The sequence below is a fragment of the Dromiciops gliroides genome, chromosome 1 (genome assembly GCF_019393635.1).
Source record: "Dromiciops gliroides isolate mDroGli1 chromosome 1, mDroGli1.pri, whole genome shotgun sequence".
NCBI lineage: Eukaryota > Metazoa > Chordata > Mammalia > Microbiotheria > Microbiotheriidae > Dromiciops > Dromiciops gliroides.
In genome coordinates this window covers 713,138,427-713,164,982 of record NC_057861.1, presented here as the reverse complement: position 1 = coordinate 713,164,982, position 26,556 = coordinate 713,138,427, and the positions used below count along the sequence as shown (strand labels likewise).

General features: G+C 36.7%; 1 protein-coding gene across 2 annotated transcripts in view; it reads left to right on the top strand.

The window, feature by feature from the left end:
- GRM7 (glutamate metabotropic receptor 7) overlaps nt 1-26,556 on the top strand; it is a 995,782-nt gene that overhangs the window by 629,633 nt on the left and 339,593 nt on the right. For both annotated transcript variants that reach the window (XM_043978848.1, XM_043978847.1), the window contains exon 6: nt 19,345-19,545. In XM_043978848.1, coding sequence (XP_043834783.1) covers nt 19,345-19,545 — 201 coding nt within the window. The remainder of the gene's footprint in view (nt 1-19,344; nt 19,546-26,556) is intronic.

The following is a 26,556-nucleotide window of genomic DNA, read 5'->3' as shown; positions in this document are numbered from 1 at the left end:
CCAGTGCAGAAGTAATGGCTTGAAAAAAAACAAACAACGGAGGCTTGAGAGATGGGAGATCATGATGAAAATGAAGAACAATTTTGGGGATTGCAAGGCAGAGGGAGAGGTGGAATAATAATGGATCAGGAGCAAATATGTGAATTTCAGAGTTCACTAACATAGAAGTAATACATTTGTGTGTGATGATAAATTATCAGCATGACAGTGTATGTGTGTACCTGAGGTGAACTGGAGGTCATGAGAAATAAGCAAGTTGAGCAACTGGGAGGTAAAGGTATTTGAAGGAATATTAATATGCTTGTTCTTTTCTCCTGGTGTGAGAACAGGTGTTGGGGAAGAGAGAAAGTCATTCATGAACTATCTAAGGAAAGAAATTGAGTATCTTGGAGGTCAAAAGAAAACAGCTACTAGAATTTTGGTCGTGTAGATATGGATTAAGTGATTCTCCAAAGAGGGGTTTAAGAGATGCAATGGAGATATAGGGGGAACTTTGAAGTGGCAAATGTCTTGGTTAAAGAGTAAATTCTTTCTTACATGATCATCTGTTATGTTCTTTGTTTAAATAGTTGTGTTTGTTGATGATACAAGTTCACAACAAATAATGTTAATTATATCATCATCATCAAATAAAAAAATTCTAATTTGATGGAATTAGTGAAATTATGGTAGTACTGAATAGATTTCTCTTTTAAACCATGTATCTGTAAAATAAAAGCAATAAATAGAATATTAATTAGAAAGGTTTGCAGTTTCCGTGAAATTTTGTTCTAGAGAGGGGAAACTTGAGCTTTGTGTAAAGTAGAAGATGAGGATTATACTACTCCTAATCTGGGTAATGGGGAATAAAACCCTTCCCCTGTCTAGTCCTCAGTTTCCTCAGTAGTACAACAAAAGTATTGGATTATATGACTTCTAAATCTATTTCAGATTAAAGTGATTTAGGCAGACTCCTAATCATATGTTGTGTAAAGTGGACTCTTTCTCAAGCATGAATTGGATTAAATGACCTCTCAGGTGTTTGGGCGATTCACTGGAGAGAAAGGCTGGTGATTTTTGAAAGGAAAAGAGTTTAAGAATGTGCAAAATGTTTGGTAATTAATATTAAGACATAGGTCACCATTCAGTTCTGCCCAAGGGACTACTTCAGCTTGAAACATTTTCTGTTTATCTCCAAAAAAAACATTGTGGAAAGAGATGAAGACAGAAAGGCAACATGAGGGGTAGTTTAAAAAAAAAACAAACAGGCAGACAGGTAACTTGTTATTTAAAGCCAAAAGCTTCATCAACCCTTTAAGTATTAGTAGAAAAGACTTCCCATTATAATGTAAAAATGTTGGAATTGAAGTCAGGGAAAACTTAGGTTCACATCTCTGATGCTTACTGTCTATGTGGTCATGGAAAAATGACTTAAAATTCCTCAGCCTCACCGTCTTCTTTTATAATTTGGAGAAGAATAATACCTGCAGTACCTACATCAGAAGATGGCAGTTGAGAACCAAATGAGCTAAGATCCTTAGTCTTTTGCAGCCCTTAAAGGGCTATATACATGCCAACTGCTTTTTCCTTTTAAATTATCTACATTTTGCTTACCCATGTCATTTAAACCAACTAGGGCTTGAAGCTTAATGCAGTATCTGGCATATAGAAGGAACTTAATTAATGTTTATTGACTGACTGACCAAACAAGTGTTGTTGTTGTATTTTTTTGTCTCAAAACCCAATTTATTTTTTCCTATTATACTGTGTTCAACTGTACTTATACTTACTGTCTCTGAATTCCCTTTTCTTCTTTTCAATATGCTCTGTCCTTACAAGGTCTCTCCAACATGATCCCTGCCTTTTGCCCATTTTTGTTTGCTCACCAACTTTCTGCCTCATTCAGCTCCTTTCTTGCCCTCTTCCTTCTCCAGAATTCCTTCATACTCAAAGTACCTATACAAATAATAGAGCTTCCTTGAGGACAGGAACAATTTGCAAGTAACTTTTTTCCAACTTTTTAGAACAATGACTTACCTGGGATTATGTGTGTTACCAGATGTATTCAAGGAAGGACATGAACATGGATCTTCCTGACTCAGAGGCATGATATTTATCCACTAAGTCAAGTTGCCTCTCCTATGTAGTAGATATTTAGTAAGTTTATCACTTTTAGTAGATTGAGCCCATAGTAGATGCTCAGTCTTTTGGTGTTGTTAAATGGAATGTGTTTTCCTAATAAAGCACATAGCATTTTCCCAAACATAGTATCTTGTGAGTTTAGTGACACAAATAATATGCCTCAGAAGGGCTTCAGTAAGTGATTGTCTGTATGGGCTAATACCTTCTCATAGCCACGAAATCCACTCTCCACATTTTCCCCAAACTCTTTTGTCGAGGATGTGTCTTTAATCTCCTAGCAGCTTCAAAACATGAGATGGCAATTGTTTCCTACCACCCATCCCAAATCAGGTTCACAGGAATTATACAACTTAGAGCTGTAAGGTACCTTAGAGATCATCAAGTCAAATGATTCCCTTTTCCCAAGGAGAGACTAAGGTTCAGAAATGTGAAAGGAATAGAAAAAGTTCCCACAAAAAAAAGAAAAAGATAGAATTTGAACCCCTGTTCTCTGGCTTAGAATCTGTATTCTTTCCCCTACACCACATGTATCTCTAAGATTCCAGCAATGCCTCATTGGAAGTGACACACTAATGCCCCTTTAAGTCTCCACCAATGGGCCACCTTCACTGTTGCTTGATTAAATTCATAGGCTGGATTGTCATTGCTACAGATAAGAGTGGATGGTGCTTGGGGCTCTGAAGTAAAACCTCACCAAGATTTTCTGTAATAACTCACATCTTTCCTCACATCTTTCCTTCCTGCCTCATCTTTGCCATCCTTTCCCTCATTGGTCCTTACTTTATGACTATCCTCTCTACCTTCATATCATGGCTATTTGAGCACATCTTTCCCCAATCAGTTTATATTTCACTGAGAGTAATGCTTATTCTAGCTATATTCTTGTATCCCCAGCTTTTAGCATAGCATTTTGCACATAGTAGGTACTTAATAAAATAGGTGTGGTTTTGTTGTTGTTGTTGTTGTTGTTGTTGTTGTTAAAAGAATGAATAAAATAGAGAAAGGAACTTCCCATATGTTGCCTTTTAAAAATTAAAAGCTACATATGGAAAGTACTCACCCCTTTGGGGGCCACTTCCCCATGCTATTTCTGTTGCATATGTTCACATCTCAGCCATGTGTACCCACAAGGGCATTTAATAGATATTCTCTGACAAGGATCCTGGAGTTATCCTATTTGCGCTGTACTCGCGAACTGCCGCAGTGTGGGAGAAAGTTGACCTCATTTTTTTCTCTCCTTTCCTGAACTCAAAATAGGGCAGAATTTTCTAGTTTATGTTCTGACTTTATTATATCTGTGAAAATCTAGTAACTGGTAAGAGTCAGGGACAAGAAGCTGGAATTCAAACACTTGGCTTATAGGCAGCATAATTAGGTAGCTGGGGAGGTGCAGCTGTGGTTATTAGACTCTCTCGGTATGTAACTTGTCCCCTGAGGTTCTCTGGCCTTTGAGGCCAGGGTAAGCAACATGCTGTACCATTTGGAAATAGGTAGAAGGGACTGAGATAATGAGAAATCTAAGATGTGCAAAATAACACCTTAAAGGAAAAGCCTAAAAGATATTGAAGGATCAGTTATGAATTGAGCTACCAAAGCAGGCAAATGCTCTACCAGAAGTGTGCAATTTACTACAGAAGGGAAAAGTTAAATTTCAAGATAGTTTCAGTATATCATTCTAAAAAAAATTCAACTGTGATTTGCCGACAAGTTTCAGACAAGTTTGTAACAAATGGCCAAGTTCTAGAACTTTAAAACAACCAAGAAAACAGTAAAATAGCTATGGGAGTCAAATCACAAAGAATTCCAATTCCATGGACATGAGAGTATGAAAACCATTAACACCGATATTTATCTGACTTCTAATGTCTGACAGCTTGGCTGTTAACATTTCCCCATAAATCATGTCTTTGGCAAGGACCAAATTTAGATAAATTCACTCCATCCATGGGCAGGTTCTGTAAACACAGGAGGTGTTATTGAATTTTCAGAATTCCTCCAGGTTTGAGATAACTATTCTCAATACTTGTACATTTCAGAGACTGAAATACCAAGGCAGATTTCAGGAAAACTTTGAATGATATCCATTTTTTTTGTTTGTAAAGACACACACACACACACACACACACACACACACACACGCAACCCCTCCCTCCAAAAAAAATTTTAGACAACAACTATTGTTGATCTTCTACAAGCCTTTTTGTCTCTTGAAAGTATATAATTTAGTATAACGTTTGATATGCCAATGAAATCACAGGTCCAGTTCTCATCCTTGTCAATATTTGTAAGTTCTGGACATCATTTACAGAAATATCTTTGAAAGATGATGCGGCTCATATGCTTTGTAGGTTTTTATTCTGCTTTAGCTGGGTATCCTAAATCTATTTTTTCCAAAATGTGTTTTAATACTCTAATGTATCTGTGATCTCATTGATTTAGGCTTTTCCCACAGTAATACAGATTACAATCCACCTATGTTTGCTCATTCTATGTGATTCCTGGGGGGCACATCCAATGTGATATTGGCCTTCCCTCCTTTTCTCTTGATATTATGAGAATACCAATGGAAAATGAAGTCTATGTAGTGTTTATTTTTCTCTCTTGCCTTATCATCAGACAATTTTCTTTTTTCAAATATACTTTTTATAAAGTATCATTTTATACCACTTCTCCTACATAGTTATTTGGTTTTCTTCTGCACTGCAGCCTGTTTATGTATACCATGCACCTCTCCATTACCCTTTGGCTCATCCCCAAGTCGAATTCTTCAGAGAACATAGTGTTCAACCATGCCTCATCACCAAGAAAATATTGTTAATAAAAAGATAGAACCTTGTTTCAGGGAGAAATGTACTGTTATGTAAAGAACTTTGCTACTTATAAAAGGAATATAAGATCATAAATTTAGAGCCAGAAGAAATCTCATAGGTCATCTATTTCAAACCCCTCACTTTATATACATTCCATATCTCTTCATTCTGCTCAATTTTAGACTCAAATTCTTACCCATTTTACGCATCTGCATCTGTACAAGATTTACTCTATGCATATGTCTCCATGTGTGCATTTATGTGTGCATACATGTGTGGTTGTCTATGTCTGATAGCTGATGGACAAACTCTATGAGCTAAACATTTGGTTATATATCATTGTCTGCACAATGGCATTAATCATCCATTTGGTTTTTCATGAATGGATTGTTAGGTCAACTACTTTTGAGTGATTTGGGGCCTCATTTAGAAGACCCTGAGATGTTCCAGATGCAATGAGGAAAATGTCATCTGTAAACAGAAATATCTGTAGGATCACACCAATTAAAGGGAATTCCCTTTTGATTTGATATGTTCATTGGATCTTCTTCAAGATACTAAAAATATCATTGTTAACTTCTGAGTTGCTATATGTGCTTAATGTACTAATCCTAAACTTTATTCAATTGCTTTGAATTCATTTAATCTTCACAAAAGTCATAGGGAACCTGAAACTTAGAGACGTACTAACTTTGATAAAATCCTTTCCTTTATTTCTCTTTAACTTTGGACAAGTTATAGAATTGTAGACAATTTAAATTGTTCTGCAAGCTTTTTAGAGGTCATCCAATTCAATCCTCTTATTGCACATATGAGGAACCAAGATCCAGAGAAATAAAACAATTTGTCCAAATTTATACAATAGTAAGTGGTTGAACTACATTTTCATACTGCCTGGGTCCCAATTTTCTCAATTTGAAAATAAAAAGATTGTACTGCATCAGGTTTAAGGTTCCACACAGCCCTAACAATATAGAATTTTATGGTTACTTTAACTTTTTCCCATAGCTGAAAGAAGATTGACTTTTTCACATAGAGAAAAATTAAAATTTTGAATGACAAAACATCAAATTGAAAATATTAATTTTTAATATAGAGATACAAATGTGAATGCAACCTTAATGAATAATATAAACTTAGAGAAGAATGAAAATTTCGAGATCATCTAGTCCATGTTTTTTTACTGTGTAGAAGAGGGTAATTAATATCAGAACTGCCAAGTGACTTATATAAGATCACACAGCAAAACAGTAAAAGAAGCAGGAATAAATTTCAAGATTTAATCACCAATTGAGTATTTTCCCCTTTGTACTACATCTGTTACAAAAGAATGCAGTCATGTAGGTATTATATATTACTTGAAGAGAGAATTTGCTTTTTTAACCTTATTTTCTTTACCTCTCCATTACAATTTCCTTCTTTAGGAAGCTCACAAGTTTATTTCAATATGTTTTATCTTTTTATGTTAATAAAGAATTTGTGTTTAAGTTATAATAGCTCCCGTTGTATGTAAAAATTTGTTCTAGGTGTTGGAGATTTATAGATGAAATATGACAAAGTCACTATCTTCAAAGATATTGGAATTTAATAACTAATATGAGGGGCAAAGGGGATACAACATGCACGAGAGCATGATACACAAAAGAGAGTTTGATACAGACAACTGGAAATATGCTCAAACTTTATGATTTGCCCTTGACATTTTTCCCCATCTTTCTACTCGCCCTAAAACCTGCCTAATCCAGGCCCTCTTCACCTCCTACCTGTGCAATTGCAATAGTATCCTGATTGGTTTCCTGGTGCCTAGTTTCTCCTCTCTATAATCCCTTCTACATAGCTAGAAAATTGATATCCCTAAATCCCAAGGCTAACCACATTATTTCCCTCAAGAAGTTTAGGTGGCTCTCCTTGCTCTTTAGTACAAGATATGAACTCCTCTGTTTGGCTTTTGAAACCTTTCATAATCTGATACTTGCTAATCCAGACCCGTAACTTTCTAGCTATGTGCTCCCAGGCAAGTCATTAACTTTTATCTACGTTAGGCAATTCTCCAGGACTTATTTACCAAGTCCTGGCCATTTGGGATGCCCATACTCGGAGTTGTCTAAACTGACAAAATTCAGGCCCTTTGTTCATTCATGTAATATGGCTTCAGCCTTGAAACAGGACCACAAGTCAGGAGGTTCTGATAGTGGTCCAGGCAAGAGATGGTGAGGACTTTCGCAAGAGAAGATGTGGTAGAAAGAACACAAAAATTTGAGTCCATAGAATCTTTGTTCAAAGCAGCTCTTCTGCTTACTGTGTCAAGTCAGTTAACTTGTGTGGGCCTTATTTTTCTCATCTGCAAAATTGAAAAGTTTGGATATTTTGAAGATCCCTTGTAGCTCTAAGCTCATGATCTCATGGTAATGGCTGTGAGAGTGGAAATAAAGGAGCAGGTATATGAGAAACTATGGAGGCAGAATATATAGGATTCAAGAACTGATTGGTGCAAAAGATACAAGAGTCAAAGGCAACTAATGTTTCATCTTGGGTTCCTAGAAGAATGAGCAATAGAGATAAGAGCATTGCAGGAGGGGTGAGTTTTTTGTTGGCAGAAACTGAATTCATTTGTGAAGATGTGAAGATATACAATAATCAGTCCAAAAGACAAGCTTGGAGCTAAGCAGAGATTGAGGCTGGGCATGGAATCATTGGCATAGATTGCATAAGGTGGGTGTGGGGGTGATAGGAAGAAGATGAATCAGCCAGGGAGGCTAAGAAGGAGCAGTCAGGAAAAGTGAAACTCTGGCTTTATGGTGAACATCCTTGGTTGTGTTCAGATATTCCTTAAAGCCTGTGACTCAACAAGGAGAAAAAGCTTCTTAAGAATAAAACAAGCAACAATAATTTATATGTATAGAAAATTTTAATGTTTGTGAAACACATTATGTATAGACATCTACATTAGTGAGAAGAGAAGAAATCTTGATTGAAAGTAAAATCTGAGGGAGGATAGTTAACACAAGTAGATAATAAAATCTGGTTCTTTCTTTTTCCATAATGCAGTAAAAGGAAAAGGGGGGTTGGAGACATTCTTTTTTTCTTTCAAATAAGACAATTGGCAGCAGAACACCAGCTCTTCTCAACAGCTTTCTCTGTCTGTCCCATTTTCATTTTTTTAAAACAACCATCAGCCACAATAGAATCATGTCTCTGACTTCTTTTTAGGTTTCTTTTGGTATGCATTTTTTCTTCCAGCCAGTCCTGTTCCTGACATAAACTATGCATACTGAATAAATGGAAATCAATAAAAAGGTCTTTACTTCCTTGCCACCCCTACAAAAGTGATAACGAATAATTTGGAAAATGTCTGTGTCTGCACAATGACAAACCTGGTCGATCCAAGAAAATATCTTTTCAACAGTGTTGTATATATAGACGAAATGGTCAACTGATGAGCTAAGCATGCTCATTTTCAACTGATTGTCATATCATGTAGATAAGGAATGTCATTCTTTTTTAAGTTATCTTTGATCTCTATGTACTATTTGATACTATTAGTTGCATTCCCCTATTATTCTATCCTCTCTTCCCTTACTTCATTCCCTAAGATGTTCTCCTATCTTTCAATTCTTTGCTGTGCTGGAAAAATCATTCTTATTTTAAATATTTTTATATGAATGTTCTTGAAAGTTCTGCCCTTCAACCACTTTTTGTCTCTGGGATCATAAGAAGGGTGGGTTTTCCATTGCTTAACTCATGGCCTGACACATAGTAAGCCCTTAATAAATGTTTATTGATTGACAGGTTTTAAGGAAAAAAGAAACCATTGAGTTCCCTTTTTGACTTGAGTTTGCTTCAGTGTCCAATGAGAAATTTCTGTTACTGGACTGTAATGACTATATATAAATACACACACACACATACATATATATATATATATGTGTGTATATATTCATATATGCATGTATGTATATATGTGTGTGTATGAGAGTGTGTGTATATATATGAGTAATCTGGGAGATGATAATTTACTAATAGTAGCTGATGAGACCAACAAGTGGAAGAGTATAAAAAGAAAATAAAACATGGCCCAGGAACCTTGAAGTCCATTCATACTTAGTGGGCATGACATGGATGTAGATCCAGAAAAAGGAGAATTTGTGGCAAAGAGTGGAGAAACAGGTAGGAGAAGAACTAAGCAAAAAGAGTATTAGAAAAACTCAAAAAGGAAAGAGTCTCCAAAAGAAGGTGGATACCAGTGTCAAATACTGCACAGAGGTTGAGAATAGTGAAGGTCATTAGAAAATGTCATTAGAAGGTCAATAGAAAAAGTCTTTAGAGCTGGCATTCAAGAAGGCATTGGTAACTCTGGAGAGAAAATTTCCAGCTGAATGATAGAAGGTAGGTTGCAAAAGGTTTAGAATATAGTGAGAGGGGCAGCTAGGTGGCACAGTGGATAAAGCACCAACCCTGGATTCAGCAGGACTTCAGTTCAAATCCGCCCTCGGACACTTGACACTTACTAGCTGTATGACCCTGGGCAAATCACTTAACCCTCATTGTTTCCCCCCCCCCCGAAAAAAACTTAGAATACAGTGAAAGGATATGAAATTAATTTGAGAATAAACGGCTTTTTTCACAGGAGTCTGGGGGAACAGCTAGGTGGTACAATAGATAGAGTACCAGACCTGGAATCAGAAAGACTCATCTTCCTAAGTTCAAATTCGGCCTCAGACATTTACTAGATATGTCACCCTGGATAAGTCACTTAACCCTGTTTGTCTCAGTTCCTCATCTGTAAAAGGAGCTGGAGAAGGGAATTGCAAACCACTCCAGTATCTTTGCCAAGAAGACCCCAAATGGGGTCAGGAATGACTGAAAAAACACAAAAGCTGAGAACAGGAGACTTATAGGATAATAGTCACGGAAAGAACTCATTATAATTTTTGGTTTGTCTTTAAATGGGAGGAGATATGAATTTGTATGTAGCAGGGAAGGAACTTGTAGAGAGGGAGAGACTGAAGATTAGAGGTGGGAGAGGGAATGTTATAGTGGGGATAATCTGCTGAAGAAGATAGGAGAGTATGGCATCATGTTGGGCTGAGTTTGACAAAGATCATCATAGAGATAGGATTGGAGCAGGTCTTTTAGAGGCCAACTAGTACCCCTTAATTTATAAATTAGGAAACTGAGACCCGGAGAATTTATGTGACTGGTCCAACGTTGCACAGCTAGCAAGCCTCAGATACACACTGAACCCAGGTCCTGAGTCCACAGCCAAGGCAACCTGTGGTTCCTTCAAAGTCTGAAGGCACTTCAATATCAGTACTAGCACCCCTGTGGAATTTAGCCAAGGTGAAAACCTCATTTTCCACAAAACCCTACATTAGGGTGTGATCAGTTGAGACTGGTTGGATACAATGCCTACCTTGTCCAAGTAAAGTTGCTCAGGGAAAAGCATGGTCTTTATCATCTATGAAGTTCCATCTAACCTTAAAATGTAATTTTAAGAGATTATCTCTTCTGTACTTCTGGGAAACCCAGTCTCCAAAGCTCTGGCAAGGGACTGTTAAGCCAGTGCAAGGGTTTCTTTGTTTGATTGTTTTGAGCCTCCATCATAACTCTGTTTTTGCCCGTTCTAGAGACAAATACAAAATAAAAATGTCTTGTATCATTGTTAGCTATTACCTCCTGCAAATACTTCTAGTGGCTGCCCCAGTCAATCACTGGTGTGTATCTACTGATATGGGATTGGAATGAGATACTTTTCCCTTCATTCTCCCCTTAACAGGCAGACTAATTCTCATTTCTGGTTTCTATGTATCTAACATGTCTGTAAATTGTAGATAAAAGGATTTTTTTTTTAATTGGCAAGGTGCACCTGGCTATCCAGTCATTAACTCTTAGATGAAAGTGATCCTTCCTTATTCAAATTCCTCCTAGAACTTTATTTGAGCTTTTCCTTTGTACTTAACATTTTTTTTGCCTTAGGTCATAGTTATTTGAGTATTTGCCTTAGATTCCCTATTAGACTGTAAGTTCCTTTAGGGACAGATCTATGTCTTACTTCATTGTTTTATACAAAGCTTCCAGCATGGTGCCTTAGTCATAGTAGGTGCTTAAAAAGTATTCATTGCCATTGGCTTCATTTAGCTGAGATGTCTTTTAAAAACATCATATTCTAGGCTTGATTCCTCTCAGCAATACAATGGTACAAGATATTCCCAAAGGACTTGTGATGGAAAAGGCTCTCCACATCCAGAAAAAAAAAGAACTGTAGAATATGGATGCAGATTGAACTATACTATTTCTTTTGTTTTTGGTGCTGTTGTTTTTCTTTTTTGAGGTTTTTCCTTTTTGCTCTGATTCTTCTCTTATAACATGACTAATGCAGAAATATGTTTAATGTTATTGTACATATATAACCTATATCAGATTACTTGCTGTCTTGAGGGTGAGGGAGGGAAGGGAGGGAGAAAAATTTGAAAACTCTCTCTACATGTAACTGGAAAATAATAAAATGCTTTTATAATTAAAAAAAGAATGGATATAAAAATTTTTTTTAAATCACATTCATCAAAACTTGTTAATATTTGTAGTAGCAACCAGAGTTAGAACTGAGCTAAGTTCCCTGAGTCTCAAGAGCAGGTTCACACTTGTCCAATAAAATAGATGCTATTAAAACAGCTGTTTAATCAAATTATTCACAAAGGTCACTTAAAGAGCCTGGGTATGAACTTATCACCCAGTATGTGCATCATTTTATAGATTCTTGACAATTTAGGAGTTTCAACAATCCTGAGGCTTCTGTCTCTTTGGCTAGTATATGTTATCTTCTCTTTGCAGTTCACATAAGTCAATTCTATTCTATTTGCTTAGGAGACTGTTAGTGGTTTGTTTTGTTTTGTTTTTGTTTTTGTTTTTTTGCATTTCCTCATTATGAGTCACATCAGCTAAGAAGCAAAGTGGTATAACAGATAAAGCCATTGAATTAGAATCAAGAAAACTTAAGTTCAAACCCCGCTTCTGTCACTGCCCAAATGTGTGATCATAAACAAGGCAGTTTTATGAGTCATAGCTCTCTCCTCTGTAAAATGGGAATCATAATCAAAATGCCTGTCACACATACTTTATAGAGTTGTGACAGTCTGTATTTAATTTATGTGGAAAGTAGCATATACATTTTGGTAATTCTTATTACACTATTGTCCTATGCCTCGCTTCCCTTTCACTGACAGACTCCTGGGGGAAAAGTTTTCCATGCTTCTTGTCTCCCATTGCTCATCTCCCACCCACTTCTTAGCCCTTTGCAATTTTTCTTCCAACCCCACTACTCCATTGAAATAACTGCTTAAGGTCACTAAGAAATCTCCTAACTTATAAGTCAAAAGGCTTTTTCTTAGTCCTCATCCATCTTTATTACTCTTCCCTATAGGGCACCGTTGACCAACTCATAGACATTGATGTAGCATCCTCCTGGTTTTTAGGTTTTTTTTGTGACACTCCTCTTTCCTGATTCTCCTTCTAACTCTGTATTTTTTCTCAGTCTATTTTAGGCTCATCTGTGTTCTCTCTCCCATGTGTGGGTGTACCTCACAGCTTCTGGCCCTCCTGTGTTTCTACATTGTCTTCCTTGGTGATCTCATGAACTCTTGTGTGTCCATCTGTCATGTGTTTAAATGACTCCCAAATTCACTTATTCATTCCTTTCCATTCTGAGTTCTAATTCGATACCATCAACCACGCTTTGGGCCTATGTACCTGCATCTCTTGAAGGCATCTTATGCTCAGCATATCCAAAATGGAACTCGTTACCTTTTATCCTCAGACTACCCTTCCATGATTTTCCTACTTCTGTCAAGGGTGCCACCATTCTAATCCCTTAGTTTTACAATATCTGAGTCATCCTTCACTTCTTAGTCTTCTTACTCTTCATATCTAACTAATGCCAAGTCCTTTTGAGTCTATCCCATGTCTCTCTCATCCATCTCTTTTCCTCTACCCACATGACCATATCACTGTTTCAATGATTCCCATATGTTTCATGTTCCCATTACCTCTTTTCTGGACTATTCTTATAGCTTCATAATTGCTCTCCATTCCTCTAGCCCCTCTCGAAACCATCTCAAAACCAGCTACCCAAATGATATACTATGTCACTCCACTTCTCAAGAAGGATCAGTGGTAACCTATTTTCTTTCAAATAAAATGCAAACTCTCCTTTTTGGTATTTAAATCTGGCACCTTCCTCCTTCCAGACTCAAATATTTTCCTGTTGTGCACTATGTATTCCCATATTCCTCCCTAAACATGACACATTATTTCCTGCTTCCTATCTTTGTATGAACAATTTCCTTCTTACCCTTTACCTTTGGAATCCCTGGCTACCTTAATAACTCAGTTGTAGTGCCTTTAAAAAAAAATCTGTTACCAATGCTCCCCCACAGCTTTTGTAAAAAAATATACATTTATAAAGTACTTACTATGTGTAAGGCATTGTAAAATGCTTAGCATTTCACAAATGTTATCTCATTTAATCATTCAATTACTAAGCATTTACTTTGTCCATGCTTTACTTATTACTTATTCTCATTTCAGTTCAAATAAGTTCACCTGTTGAGAGTATGGACAGTAAAACTGAAATTTCCTAAAGGCAGGTATTGCTTCATTTTTATTTTTGTTTCCCCACAACTCAGCACAGCACCTGACATATAGTAGGTGTTTAATTAATGCTTCATGAATTAAACTGAATTGAATCTCACTTCACATAAGCAGTCTCTAGCATTTTATTTTACTGGGTCCAGATTTGAGCAGATATTTTGTTTGACTTGCAAATATAGTTGCTTCTGGGTAATCTTGTGCCTAACACAGTTTATTGTGTGCTGAGATTGACCTGGTACTTTAAAAGAGATATCTCACAGTGGCACTTGCCAGCTTCAACTCAGGAGATTGATTGGAAAAAGCTGAGCCAATTACATCATGCCAGGCCCACAGGACAAGTGCCAAGAAGGCAGAAAAACTCAAGGAAAGTGAATTTGGATGATCATCAAGGTTAAATCAGGTGAAGAACTCTCAGCCTACTGAGGAAAGTTAGGGTCATTGGGCTAAGAGAAATTCACTGGAGGGCTTGGCTCAAAGGAGAGACTTACCCAGAGGCTACTCCAGAAAATTACTATGGAGAGAAACAAACCGAAAGGAGAGCTTTGGCTTAAGGGGGAAAATGTAGCTTGTACCAGTAGAGCTCGGCTCTTCTGAAGATCCAGAGGAAGCTCACTGGAGATGTTCCTTTTAAGAATGGTCATCATCTAGACAATGAATTTAAAGGCTAAATTAAATCTGAAATGATAAATGAAATTGAACTTTAAAAGGTCCAAAATGTAAATAACTTGTGTGGAGGAGAGTATGGGAGAGGCAATGTTTCATGATATCTGAAGGACTCTCCTCAAATCCAAAAGATTCCAGTCCTGCTTTTGACACAGACTGGTTTGTGGCCCTGGACAAGTCATTGAACTTCTTTGTGTCCCCAAGAAACTCTTTAAGTGGCAGAACAAATGCTGGCTTGCTTTGGTAAGAAGGAGTTTCTTTATTGGGAATTCCCTACTCCAGTGAAATTGGATTTTATTGTTAAAGGTAACTAGGTAAGATGAGACTGTGTCTAAGAGAAAATATTCTAGAATAATATCAGCTCCTCCAAGTCAGGGGCTATTTAATTTTTTTTTTCATTTCTAATCTCAGAGCCTTACATGTTACCTTGCACAAAGCATGTGGATAACAATTTTTAATAACATTAATAATTTAATTAAATTGCTATTTGTGCTATGAGCAACATTTCTGACAGTAAAACTTTAAATTCTCGGCTACATAGGCTCGTTTCTCCCTAAAAAAGCCTGACCCTGAGAATGAATTGGCTCAGCATACTAAAGCTCAAACTTTTGACATAACCTCACAGTGGTTGAAGGCATAAATCCCTGATCACCAGTTCACCCCCCTATCAAGTTTGATGGATTTCCTGTCTGAGTCAACATGGCAAATTGCAATTGAGTGGAGCTGCTTTTACGTGGACCAATGCGGTATCTTTACTAAGTACCTTTTTAGTGCTATTCTTATGTCAACTTTTGTTAAAGGCAAAAGAGTCTATGACTGACTCATTTTCAATCCTGAGCCTAGATACCAAACTGGCCTCAGTCAGGCCTGACCCAGCATATTATTGCACTTGACATCAGCTTTAAGAGATCAGGAATATCTCTCAGACTTCCCATAATAACTTCATAGGGATATAACCTATCTGACTTTCTCGGAACCCTCTTAAATCACTCATTTGTACCTCTTTAGGTCATGAGTTTCATAGTGGATGCCTATTTGTTGCCAATTTTGAGGCTCTTCCCTCTTTTCCAGATTCATTATGGCTTTTTGACATATACATAGTAACCAAAACACCATATAGCACACTTGCATCTACTGTACAAAGTCTTATGGTTCTGGATAAGAGTCATGTTTTATAAAGAGGGATGGTCTAAAATTCAGATGTGTCAAACTTGTGGCCATGCCACAAGCCATCGGCAAACTCCCCAATACAACCAGATTAAAATGGAATTGGGAAATATTTTAAAGAAACGAATCAAAATACAACACAGACAATATTAATTTGTGGTTTTCTAAATTAATCTGTGACCCAAATATACCATACATCTAAATGACACTTAATGATAAATTCTGGTCCTATAATTTCACAGCTGTACTCTTGCCTATGACCCTCTCTATTTGAAATTTTTACTTGTTTCAATGTTAAAAAAATGTTTTTACATATGATTGGGGAAAATTAAATTAAATTTAGAATTTAAAAAAAGAAAATTATTTCTTTCTAACCAGTAAGGTACAAGTCAATTGACTATAATTGACAAACTTTAAGGGACAACAATGCCTTTCTTTTTATCCCTAGGACTTAACACAGTGCCTGAAAAATCTTAAGCACTCAGGTAATCCTTATTGAGTGACTGAATACCACCACAAGGTGTTTATATGCTAATTCTGCCAAGAAATTTTCACTTTGTCTGAAGGTGAGGGTTGTTGTTGGTAATGGTGAACGTCTTGCTTTCAAGAAATTGGAATTCATTGAAGCAATCATGAAACACCTACCTTCTGCCTCAGGACACAAGAGTAGAGGGCTACTAATACATAATATTGCACACATTGCCAAACAGGGTATATGTAGTAGATGTTTCAACATAATTAATTATCTATGTCAAAAAGGAAAGTTCAATCTGGAGAGATTGGGTAGAAAACATCATTAAAGACAAAATTTATCAATAATCAATAATTGATAACAAAAGTCATTAGTAATTTTTTTGTTTCATTTTAATAATATTTTTTAAATTGAAGTTCATGTCACTGTTACATGATATTATCCTGCTATCAATCTATTGCAAATAAGTGAATTTTGAGGTGGTGTGGAGACACATTCCATGTTACCACAGGTAGAGGGAAGAACAAAGTGAAGAAGTGTTTGTACAGGACCTAGATAGGGAAGATCCTGGATACTTTAAGTTGAAATCTCTAATTTAAGCCTCCACCACTTCTCTCCTGAACAATATCTTCTGAATATCCCTTCTCCAATCCATCTTCTAAATAAGTGGGAAAGTAATCTAAAATACTGGTAAGCTGCTATCAGTCCTTTTCAAGAATCCTTACCCATTCCCTATTCCTCTGGGATGATATTCATAGTCCTTAGTTTGGTGTTTAAAGATTTTTACAATCTTATTTTAAGTTTTTTTTTCCATTTTCAGCTCACATTTCTCCCCTTAAAAGTCTCTATTCCAACAGAACTGACTCACTTGATGTTCTTCCTTGAATTGAACATTCCATTTCCTGCTTTAGGAACTTTGCAAAGACTGGATTGAATGACTGAAATGTATCTCAGGTTTGACTCTAGGAATCTTTCATTTTTTTAAGACTTAACTCTTGAAGGAAGCCTTTCCTCATCCACGTGTTGTCAGTATTCTTTTTACCCATCAAATTACAATGTCTTGATTTATCTGTTTATGTGTTTCATACTCCCAATAGAAGGTAAACTTTCTGAGGGCAGGATGGTTTTCATTTTGTCTTTGTATTTCCAACACAGTACCTGGCACACAGTAAATGCTTAATAAGTACTTGTTGGATGGATGGATGATGAATTAAGTGAAGATACTGGAAAGAATAGATGGTTATGATGCTGGCAATTGTGCAAGGCTTGGAGTAGAAATTATTTTCAACCCAACACCAATCAACAGCACACAATCATTATATAATTTTGCACTGAAGTAGCAAATAGTATTTCATAAAACAACAAGACCAGCTACTGAAATGAGCAGAAGGAAAAATAAATGGTATAAAGATAACTGTGGGCCATTTTTTCTGAGAATCCACGTTTATTTTTTATTCCTGGTATTTAAAAAAAACCCAAAACTTGAATTTTTCTGGCCTTCACTAAACAAATTGGAAATATTGTGCTACAGGCAGGCACTTAGGCTGAGTTACACTGTGATTTCTAGGAACCCCCCAAATGTTCAATATTTATTTCTGGGAATTCCTGCCTTATGAGCTGATATTCCACATATGTATGTGGGGTCTGTGAGAAGAGCCAGTCTCCTTGTCAGCTGCCTTGCCCTGTGTGAAGCATGCATGAGACTATTACCTATACAGAGTTTGCCTAACTCCATATATTTTAACTTTCAATTACTTTGAAATTGGAAGTGAAATTACAGACAAAAAGCAGTCATAAGTGAAAATTAAATAGCCCTCCAGGAGTCATCCCCAGTGGAAAATAGTTGAAAATGAGGATTTGTGGCAAGTTGCTGTTTTTGTTCCTTGCTTGCATTCTTCTTAAAGTAATAGCACAGTATTAAGTCCTAAGCCACTGAAAAGAGTTATAATATTAATGATCCCATTACAATCAAATTTCAGTTATTGGAGGCGGAATTCTCAGTGGGAGAGGTGAATTCACCACCACAGCAAACCTGGAGTTGATCCCAGCCTTTTGCTTATAACTTTCCCTCCTGCTGTTTGCCTTTTGGCAATGGATTTAGGCATTGGTCCATATACCAAAGAGTGGGTAGGGAAAGAATAAGGAGGTGATGAATGAGTGGGTACATTTTAATTTTTTATAGCCATTTTGATGAAAGATTGCATGGAAAATGGAGGTATAGTTTATGGCAAAAATGACATTGGGAATGCTTGTATATCAACCAAGAGTAGTTGGAATAAAATGATTTGGAAATTATTGGGCCTATCATCATTTCTAGTACCATTGTGAAAGGGAAACGAGTTAGACCAGGTGGCCTTTGTGGTTCCAGCCCCATCTGAGCTCTATGACTCTGTGATTCATTTCAATGGCCATGTATATTTTCATCATTTTGAGAGGATCATGGAATCATCGGTTTAGAGCTGGAAGGGACCTTAGAGATCATATTTTCCTACCCCACTCATTTTATAGATGAGGAACCTGAGGCTGAGTGAGGCCAAAGGAATCACCCAGGGTCACACAGATGGTAAATGACAGAGTCATTATTTGAATCCAAGTACCCACCTACACAGAGGCAACAGAAGTGCAGAAATGCATGCTCATGTTTCTCCTACAGAAGGGGAGAAGCAGTCCACATACCCACGACCTAAGTGCTACAAAAGGAACATGGATGCTACATAGCAAATAAGAAGTTTTAATTTTAATTTTTTTTAAAAATTAATGTTTTCTTATCTGTAAAATGCATCAGCAATAATACTACCATCCTCACAGAGTTGTTGTGAAGATCAAATTAGATAATGTATGGAAAGTGCAAGCCGTATCAGAGTTAGCTGCACTGAAGTTCGCTAGAGTTAGGATTTTATCAAAGGAAGAATAAAGAGTGGGAATGAAAAATTTAATTACTAAATTGCTAAAGTGCTCATTCACTAACATTTTCATGTGCCCTTGATTTGTGCACATACACACAGAAAGAATAAAATGTAATAATCTTGCATTTTTTCTCAATGCCTTCCATTCTGAGAGAAGTTTCAAAAATCAAAATGTATCATCCATCTCAGCTGGGCTTCATTTGCTTGGGATGTATCCTCTCTTCTGAGGAATAGTTGCATTCCATGTCCTTTGTTTATTGTAGAGACTGTGGTTAGTGTTTGTCTCATATAACTGAAAGGTGAAACAGAATGAAAATTTTACAAGATGCTCCATTTGTGGGGAGTTAGGAGTGATGGTTTGTAGAGAATGTATCAACAACCATGCGGACATATTGGTACCAAAATATCAGAGCTGTACTACATAATCTCCCGGTCCTTCTGGCACAAACTTATCCTTTCTTTAAAGTGATGTAAAAGTTAAAAATTCAGCAGTGAAAACAACAAAACTTTTACTTACCAGCAAACCCTTTCTTTGTGTGTTTGTTGTTTTAATGTGCAGGGCAGGAGAGAATTGGAAAAGATTCCTATTATGAGCAGGAGGGCAAAGTTCAGTTTGTGATTGATGCGGTGTATGCCATGGCCCATGCCCTTCACCATATGAACAAGGATCTCTGTGCTGATTACCCTGGTGTCTGTCCAGAGATGGAGCAGGCAGGGGGCAAGAAGTTACTCAAGTATATTCGCAGTGTTAATTTTAACGGTGAGTCCTAACAACCCAATCCCACCTTCGGGGTATGATGTGGTGTTATTTACTATATTATGGATTGTGCCACTCCATTCTTGTCTAATATTGTTATTATTGGCTTTTATGTGATCCATGCCTTGTTTGTGTTTGTTGTCTTTATGTGGTGTTGGTGGAGGGGCTGCTCCAGGATGGGGGTGTGAAGGAGGAGGTGAACTAATTTTCTTTAAACATTGAGGTCTTTCTTTGAGCCAGATTCTCCTTAGGTGGTGGTTATGTCCAGGGAAGCTAAGACAGGCATTTTTCCACTTTCAGAGACCATTCAACTTTCTGTTCAGGATAGAATATAGTTTAGGTAAGGCTGAAACAACAATTACCAAGTCTTTAAAGGTTTAAATAAAACTTAAGCACTGGAAGAAACTAGTTATACTGGGTGGGTCAAAAGTCACGATGTTTTAAGACCTTTATGACAATTATATTTTCTTTATTTTTCAACATTCATAAGATTTAATTTTTCACACATAATATAAATTCATTTCATACATAACGCATGCACTGTATATGATGCTAAAGTTATTATGCTAATTTGTTATAAATTAAAAACAAAAAGTAAAGGAGTTATTTAATTGAAATCTTTTCATGACTTTTGGCCCACCCTGTATAACAAATTGTCTACAAACATTAGATATATGTAAGTATAAATATCATTCCATCCAATTCACATGTTCTTACCCATCTACCCACAAGCTACACACATACATATACACACATGCATACATTAAGCTGGTAAAGGAGGCATCCATTTTTGGAGTAGAAGTATATATAAGTTCTTTAGGAAGTTGGCAACAAGACAATAAACTTATTTAAACATATCATGGAACCATCTACCAAGGTATTTGAGGTATCTTCATATTTAGGGATGCTGATAAAAATACAGATCTTTTGAGGTATATTTGTATTATACATATATGTATGTATATAATGTACTTCATAGATACATTGTAATATGTATGTATATATTTTTGTGTAACTATGCATTTTTTAGATCTTTTCAAAATTTTGTGTGTTTGTTTGTGTTGAGAGTAAATGTACCACAGCAGACAGAACTCTGGCCTCTGCTTCAGTAAGACTTGTGTTTAAATAAGTCCACTCACATATTATGGCTCTTTGACCCTGAATAAATCATTTAAATACTCAATGCCTTCAAGAAAATCTATAAAATTATCAATTTTATACAGTACAAACATTCTAGATTCCCCAGTCATCTCCATACCAGGGTGAATTAGCTAAGTAGGAATATATGTATATGCGTATGTGTATGCATATGTATATGTATATACATAAGTATATGGCTTTAGTGATATGGAGCTAAGTCCCACTTATGACACCTACCCCCTGTGTGACCATGGGCAAATCATTTCACCCCTAAAGATTATGACTGGGAGTATAAAGTTATTCTGACATGCATTAGTAGGCATCAGTACTGTGGTATATGTCACAGATTTATATTTATAAAAATGTATATGTATGCATATGCAATACATGCATATATACACATGTGTATGTATACATATGAAATGTATATATGCATGTTGTATATAATATAGAAACTATCTAGTACATATACATAATTGATCTATTAAAATATGTTATTTCTCAATTGTTATTAAAAAAGATGCCTTTAATTTTACATCATAAGCTTATTTAGAAATTCCCATCACCCAGAAGTAGACCTACATTCATAATAAAGAAACACAGTTAAACAAAATGAGCAGATCGTGAGCCTGAGAATATACACAAAATTTTGTCCTATTAGTTCCCCGGCTTGCTGCTAAGGGAGGAGAGACATGTTTCATTATCTGTTCTCCTGGGCAGTTATTGCTCATTTGTTTTTTGTTTTGTTTTGAGTTGCTCAGAATAGAGTGTCCGTTTCATTATTTTCCCATTGACAGTGATGTTTTCTTTGGTAGTTTTCCAGTTCCATTTTCAGGTTGCAATTATTTACACGAATCCTCTCATTTTGTTTGAAGTCCTCTTCCCATCCAACTACTGACCTCCCTGGCTTCCTTCAAGTCCCAAATAAATCCCCACCTCCTCAACTCTCAATTCCTGTGACTTTCTTCTTTAATTATTTCCTATTTATAACTGTGTATAGCGTGGTTTCTGTGTGTGTGGGTATACACGTATATGCTTATATACATCTATATGTGTGTGGTCTCCCTGTATTGGATTGTAAGCTCCCTGAAGACAGAGGCTATCTTTTTCCTCTTTTTTGCACCCTAAACACTTAGCACGTAGTACAGCGTTTGGCACATAATGTATACTTAATAAATCTTTATTGATTGATTAAGTCCTCATTTCTTACTACATAATTAATAAAGCTTCATTGCCATTGTTGGGGGTGAACATTGCCTAATTTATGGATATCCACGTAGTTTCTAGTTCTTTGTTGGCAGCTAAGTGATGCAGTAGATAGAGCACTGGCCCTGGAGTCAAGAAGACTTGAGTTAAAATCTCACCTCAGACACCTACTAGTTGTGTGACCCTGGGCAAGTCACTTAACCCCAATTGCCTTTAATATCTGGGGCCAACTTTAGTCATCCTGATATATATCTTGCCATTGGACCCAGATGGCTCTGGAGAAAAGAGTGACGTTGATGACCTTGCACAGCCCTACTTCACTTAAATCCAACTCAGTGCAAGTCATGATATCCTGATGTCATGGTCCTCTTCCAGAATTAAGGACAAACAGCAAGTTCTTTGTTACTGTTAAAAAGGTTCAAGGCTATTTGTAGAACAGAAGAAAAACCAACCACTGTGGGAATGCCTTTGAGTATAGACTTCTGTCCTTATCATGCTCACTTCTGTTTATTGATGACTGAGGCAGCTAGGTGGCACAGTGGATAGATCACTGGGCCTGGAAGCAGGAAGGCCTGAGTTCAAGTCTGGCCACAGACTCTTACCAGATGTGACCCTGGGCGAGTCACATAAATTCTGTTTTCCTCAGTTTCCTCAACACCTACCTCAAAGGTTTTTTGTAAGGATCAAATGAGATAGTATTTATAAAACACTTGGCACAGAGCTTGGCCCATAGTAGACCCCATATAAATGCTTATTCCCCCCTCTCTCTGCTAAGGTGCAGGAATGAAGCTTACTTTACCTCTATGTGAATGTCAAACTTCAATTCTTCCTGTAGAGAGTGAAGGGGAGGCTAGAACACACTGTACTAGCCACCTCAGAAGCCATAAAGCATAGTAGCAAGGATAAAGATCTCTAATTTTTTCAGACTTTCCTTGTTGTTAAAATGAGAATTTCAGATAGTTTCTAAATCATTTCTAGTTCTGCTCTGGCTGTCTATTTTATTACTGAATGTCTATTAATCAGTCAGAAAGCATTCATTAAGCATTTATCATGTGCCAGGATTTCTGCTAAGTCCTATGGCATAAATGCAGTTGCTAAGTATCCTCTAGCCTGGCACAGTGGAAAGAACACTGAATTTGAGTCCTCATACATGACTTCAAACTCTAGCTCTGCCACTGACTCGTTGTGTGACCTGTTGTCATTTCCCCTCCAAAGGCCTCAGTTTCCTTATCTATAAAATGAAGGGGTTGGAACAAGCAGTGAGAGAGAGTGGGAAAGGCATTGACTGTGGAGTCAGAGGACCTGGGTTCAAGCCTGCTTATGCAACTTTCATACCTGTGTAAACTTGGACAAATCATTTAGTTTCCTTGGGTCTCATTTTCCTCTTCTGTGAAATGAGGGAATTGAACTACTGACTTCTGAAGTCTCTTCTACCTCTAGATCTCAGATCTAAATCAGTGGCCAGCAGAACCTGTACTCTCTAGGGGCATTTTTTTTTTTACCAGAGACTTTGCCAAGAAGTAGAATTCAGGATTACCAAACATCATGGAGTTTGGTCCTACCAGAGTTTAGAAAACGTGAGTTCAAATTCTGTTTCTTACACATACTGGCTTTGTGACCCTGGGCAAGTCGCCTGACCTAGTTCCCTGGGCAACTTGATCAGACTTGAAGGTGTAAAGCAGGTTCTGATCTATATTAATTGAAGGAATTTCCTTGCAGGGAGTGAATTATGCCCATCAAAGCAGGGATTCCACCCCCCTAAAAATGGATATTTTAGATAAGTATGATAATTCTGGTAGATGGAGATTGGGGGGAAGGGATAGGCAGAGCATCTAGGTTTGAGTCAATTTTTGACCACCAAATCTCTGCTTGGTAAATTCTCATTTGGAATTGCCTCCTTAGGTAGTGAGCATGCAAAAGAATTAATGCTGACATACTGTTTCATACTACCTCCTACCTTCCCATGTCCCTCTACTCCTTCTATTTCCCCCTCCACCCCAATTGAGCCCCCATCATCACCCCAGAGTCTGGTTAACTTTATTTTCTTAACTATACACCCATATTCATGAACACAGCCCTTATTCTCAATATGTCATTTCTTCCTCCTTGGTATCTTTGTTCCTATTTCTTTTCACTGAAAATTTTCTTGTCCTATTTCCCCCTAATGAGAAGCACATTTCTTAAAGTACAATTCCTCTTTTCAATTTGAAAAAATTCGGTGAGTTGTGAAAAAAGAGAAAAGTAGAAGAGCTGAAATGACAAGAGAATTACATTATGGAATCCATCAAAAAGGTCAGAGCCACACAAAGCCTGCTTACCAGTTATCATTTAGATAAAGTATTAAGTTATTCTAACTTAATTTTTTAACAAGACTTTTAATGAGAATGGAAAAGGGCAGGACAAGAATAATTTCCTCCAACAAAGAGTGTGAGAGGAGAAAGACCATGCACGATGTTGCCTCCCAAGGAGCCTTTCTCTTGTGAGCTGATGATCTACTCTGCAAATGGCCTTGTAACTGCTTAGATAAAATCGTCCTGTCTACATATACCTCTGACAGCCTCTTTACTTCAAAGTCTATGGAAGGTTCAAGTCCTATTACTTAATGAATAGAGATTGAAGACACAGTACACATTCCAGTATCCAGCATTAGAGCAAAAGGTAGGCAAAGGTCTGAATATTAATGTGTCAATGCAAAGTGACAGCCTTTAAAAAATATTCTTGCTAATGACCTGAAGAGGGACTTTTCTTTACTTGCTACAAACTTGGCAGGTTCTTGTCAGGATCACAGAGAACAGAAATCTAACCTTAAATAGTTTTGTTTTTAAAAGTCCCCAAGTCACTTTTCCTAATAATCGGTAGGAACCATGTTCATCCACTTCCCACTGTTTTATTAAGAGGATTTTTTTTTTCAGTTAAGAAGAATTTATTTTAGGGGCAGCTAGGTGGTGCAGTGGATGGAGCACCGGCCTTGGAGTCAGGAGTACCTGAGTTCAAATCCGACCTCAGACACTTAACGCTTACTAGCTGTGTGACCCTGGGCAAGTCACTTAACCCCAATAGCCTCACTAAAAAAAAAAAAAAAAGAAGCATTTATTTTGTTTCACATACCAACCACTAGAAAATAATAATAATAATTATTATTATTATAATGAAGAAGAAGGAAATCAGAATACTTAGGACAAACAGGCATAATCAAGTATATGCCTGTGATGGCAATAACCACAAAAGTATTTCATTATACCCTGACACTTTCCTGTCAGAATAGGGGTAGTTGGCTTCATCTTCTGTCTTGGAGGTGGGTAGCCTACTTCGTATTTGATCTTGAGAGGATTATTTTGGCAACTTCTTGATGTGGATTGGAGAGAATTTAAATGGATCGCGACCTTAGCCTCCCCACCTTGCTACTAAAGGGGTGGTTCTACAAGTAACTAAAGGAATGCTGCCCAGCCAATATGATTGGACAGCTGAAAATGGGGTCTTAATGGACTATTTTGTATACTGATGATGTAAATATTTTTAAATGTTTTAATAATATCCATTATTTTTATATCACATATATTTCCCATTATATCCCTCTTCTATCCCTCTCTTAACAGAACAACCTATTATAACAAAAAATAAAATAGGAGGGAGAAAGTTCAGCAAAACTAATCAACATAACTAATAAAAAGTTTGATATTCTTTTCAGTGTTCAAGATCTGTAGTTCCCTATTTTTTGCAATAATTGGGGTAGGGAAAGGTATCTACTCATATCTTTTCTTTAGGGACAATAAGGATCTTTAACATTTTCCAACTTTTAGCTTAATTACAATAAAATTAGCATTTATGTAGTGCTTCAAATTTACAAAATGCTTTACATGTTGTCTCATGATCTTCACAAGTCTGTGAGATGTGCTATTACTATCCTCAATTTATAGATGAAGCAACTGAGAATGGACACACCATAGACACACTTACACACACACACACACACTTTGCAACTTTGCAGAGTAAAAATCTGACTACTGACAGTAACTATGTATGTAATCTAGGGTAAGTCACAACTTCTATCTGCCTCAATTTCTTCGTCTATGTGTATGTGTTTGCATACACAGACATATAAACATATATGTATTTGTAGATAAAATTAATATATGCATATGCGGATATATATGTAAAATGCTAAGTGTACTTAGATTATGTAAATTTATATTACATTAACTGTTATTGTGACTCTCAGGATCACAGGATATTAGTGTTGGACAAGAACTCAAAAACCATCTAGTTCAACAAACAACCTGTTTAACCCGTTCTAATCAGAACTGATATATGATTGTCTAGCTTTTGAATAATGACTTTTCATGAGAGGTAATCCATTCCACTTTGAAATTGCTGTAATTATTAGGAAGCTTTTCCTTACAGCAAATCCAAATTTGTCTCTTGCCAACTTGTCCTTACTGCTTCTAATTCTGCCCTCTGAAGCAAGATAGAAAAGTGGGTTAAATGGAATAAACTCACATGTGTTTGAAGAATCCTCAGTCCCCCACTAGCCTCAACTCTTTTCCAGACTGAACATTCTAAAATTCTTTCAAATGGTTCTCATGCAATATAATTTTGTTTTTGGCAGGGCAATGAGGTTAAGTGACTTGCCCAGGGTCACGTAGCTAATAAGTATCAAGTGTCTGAGGC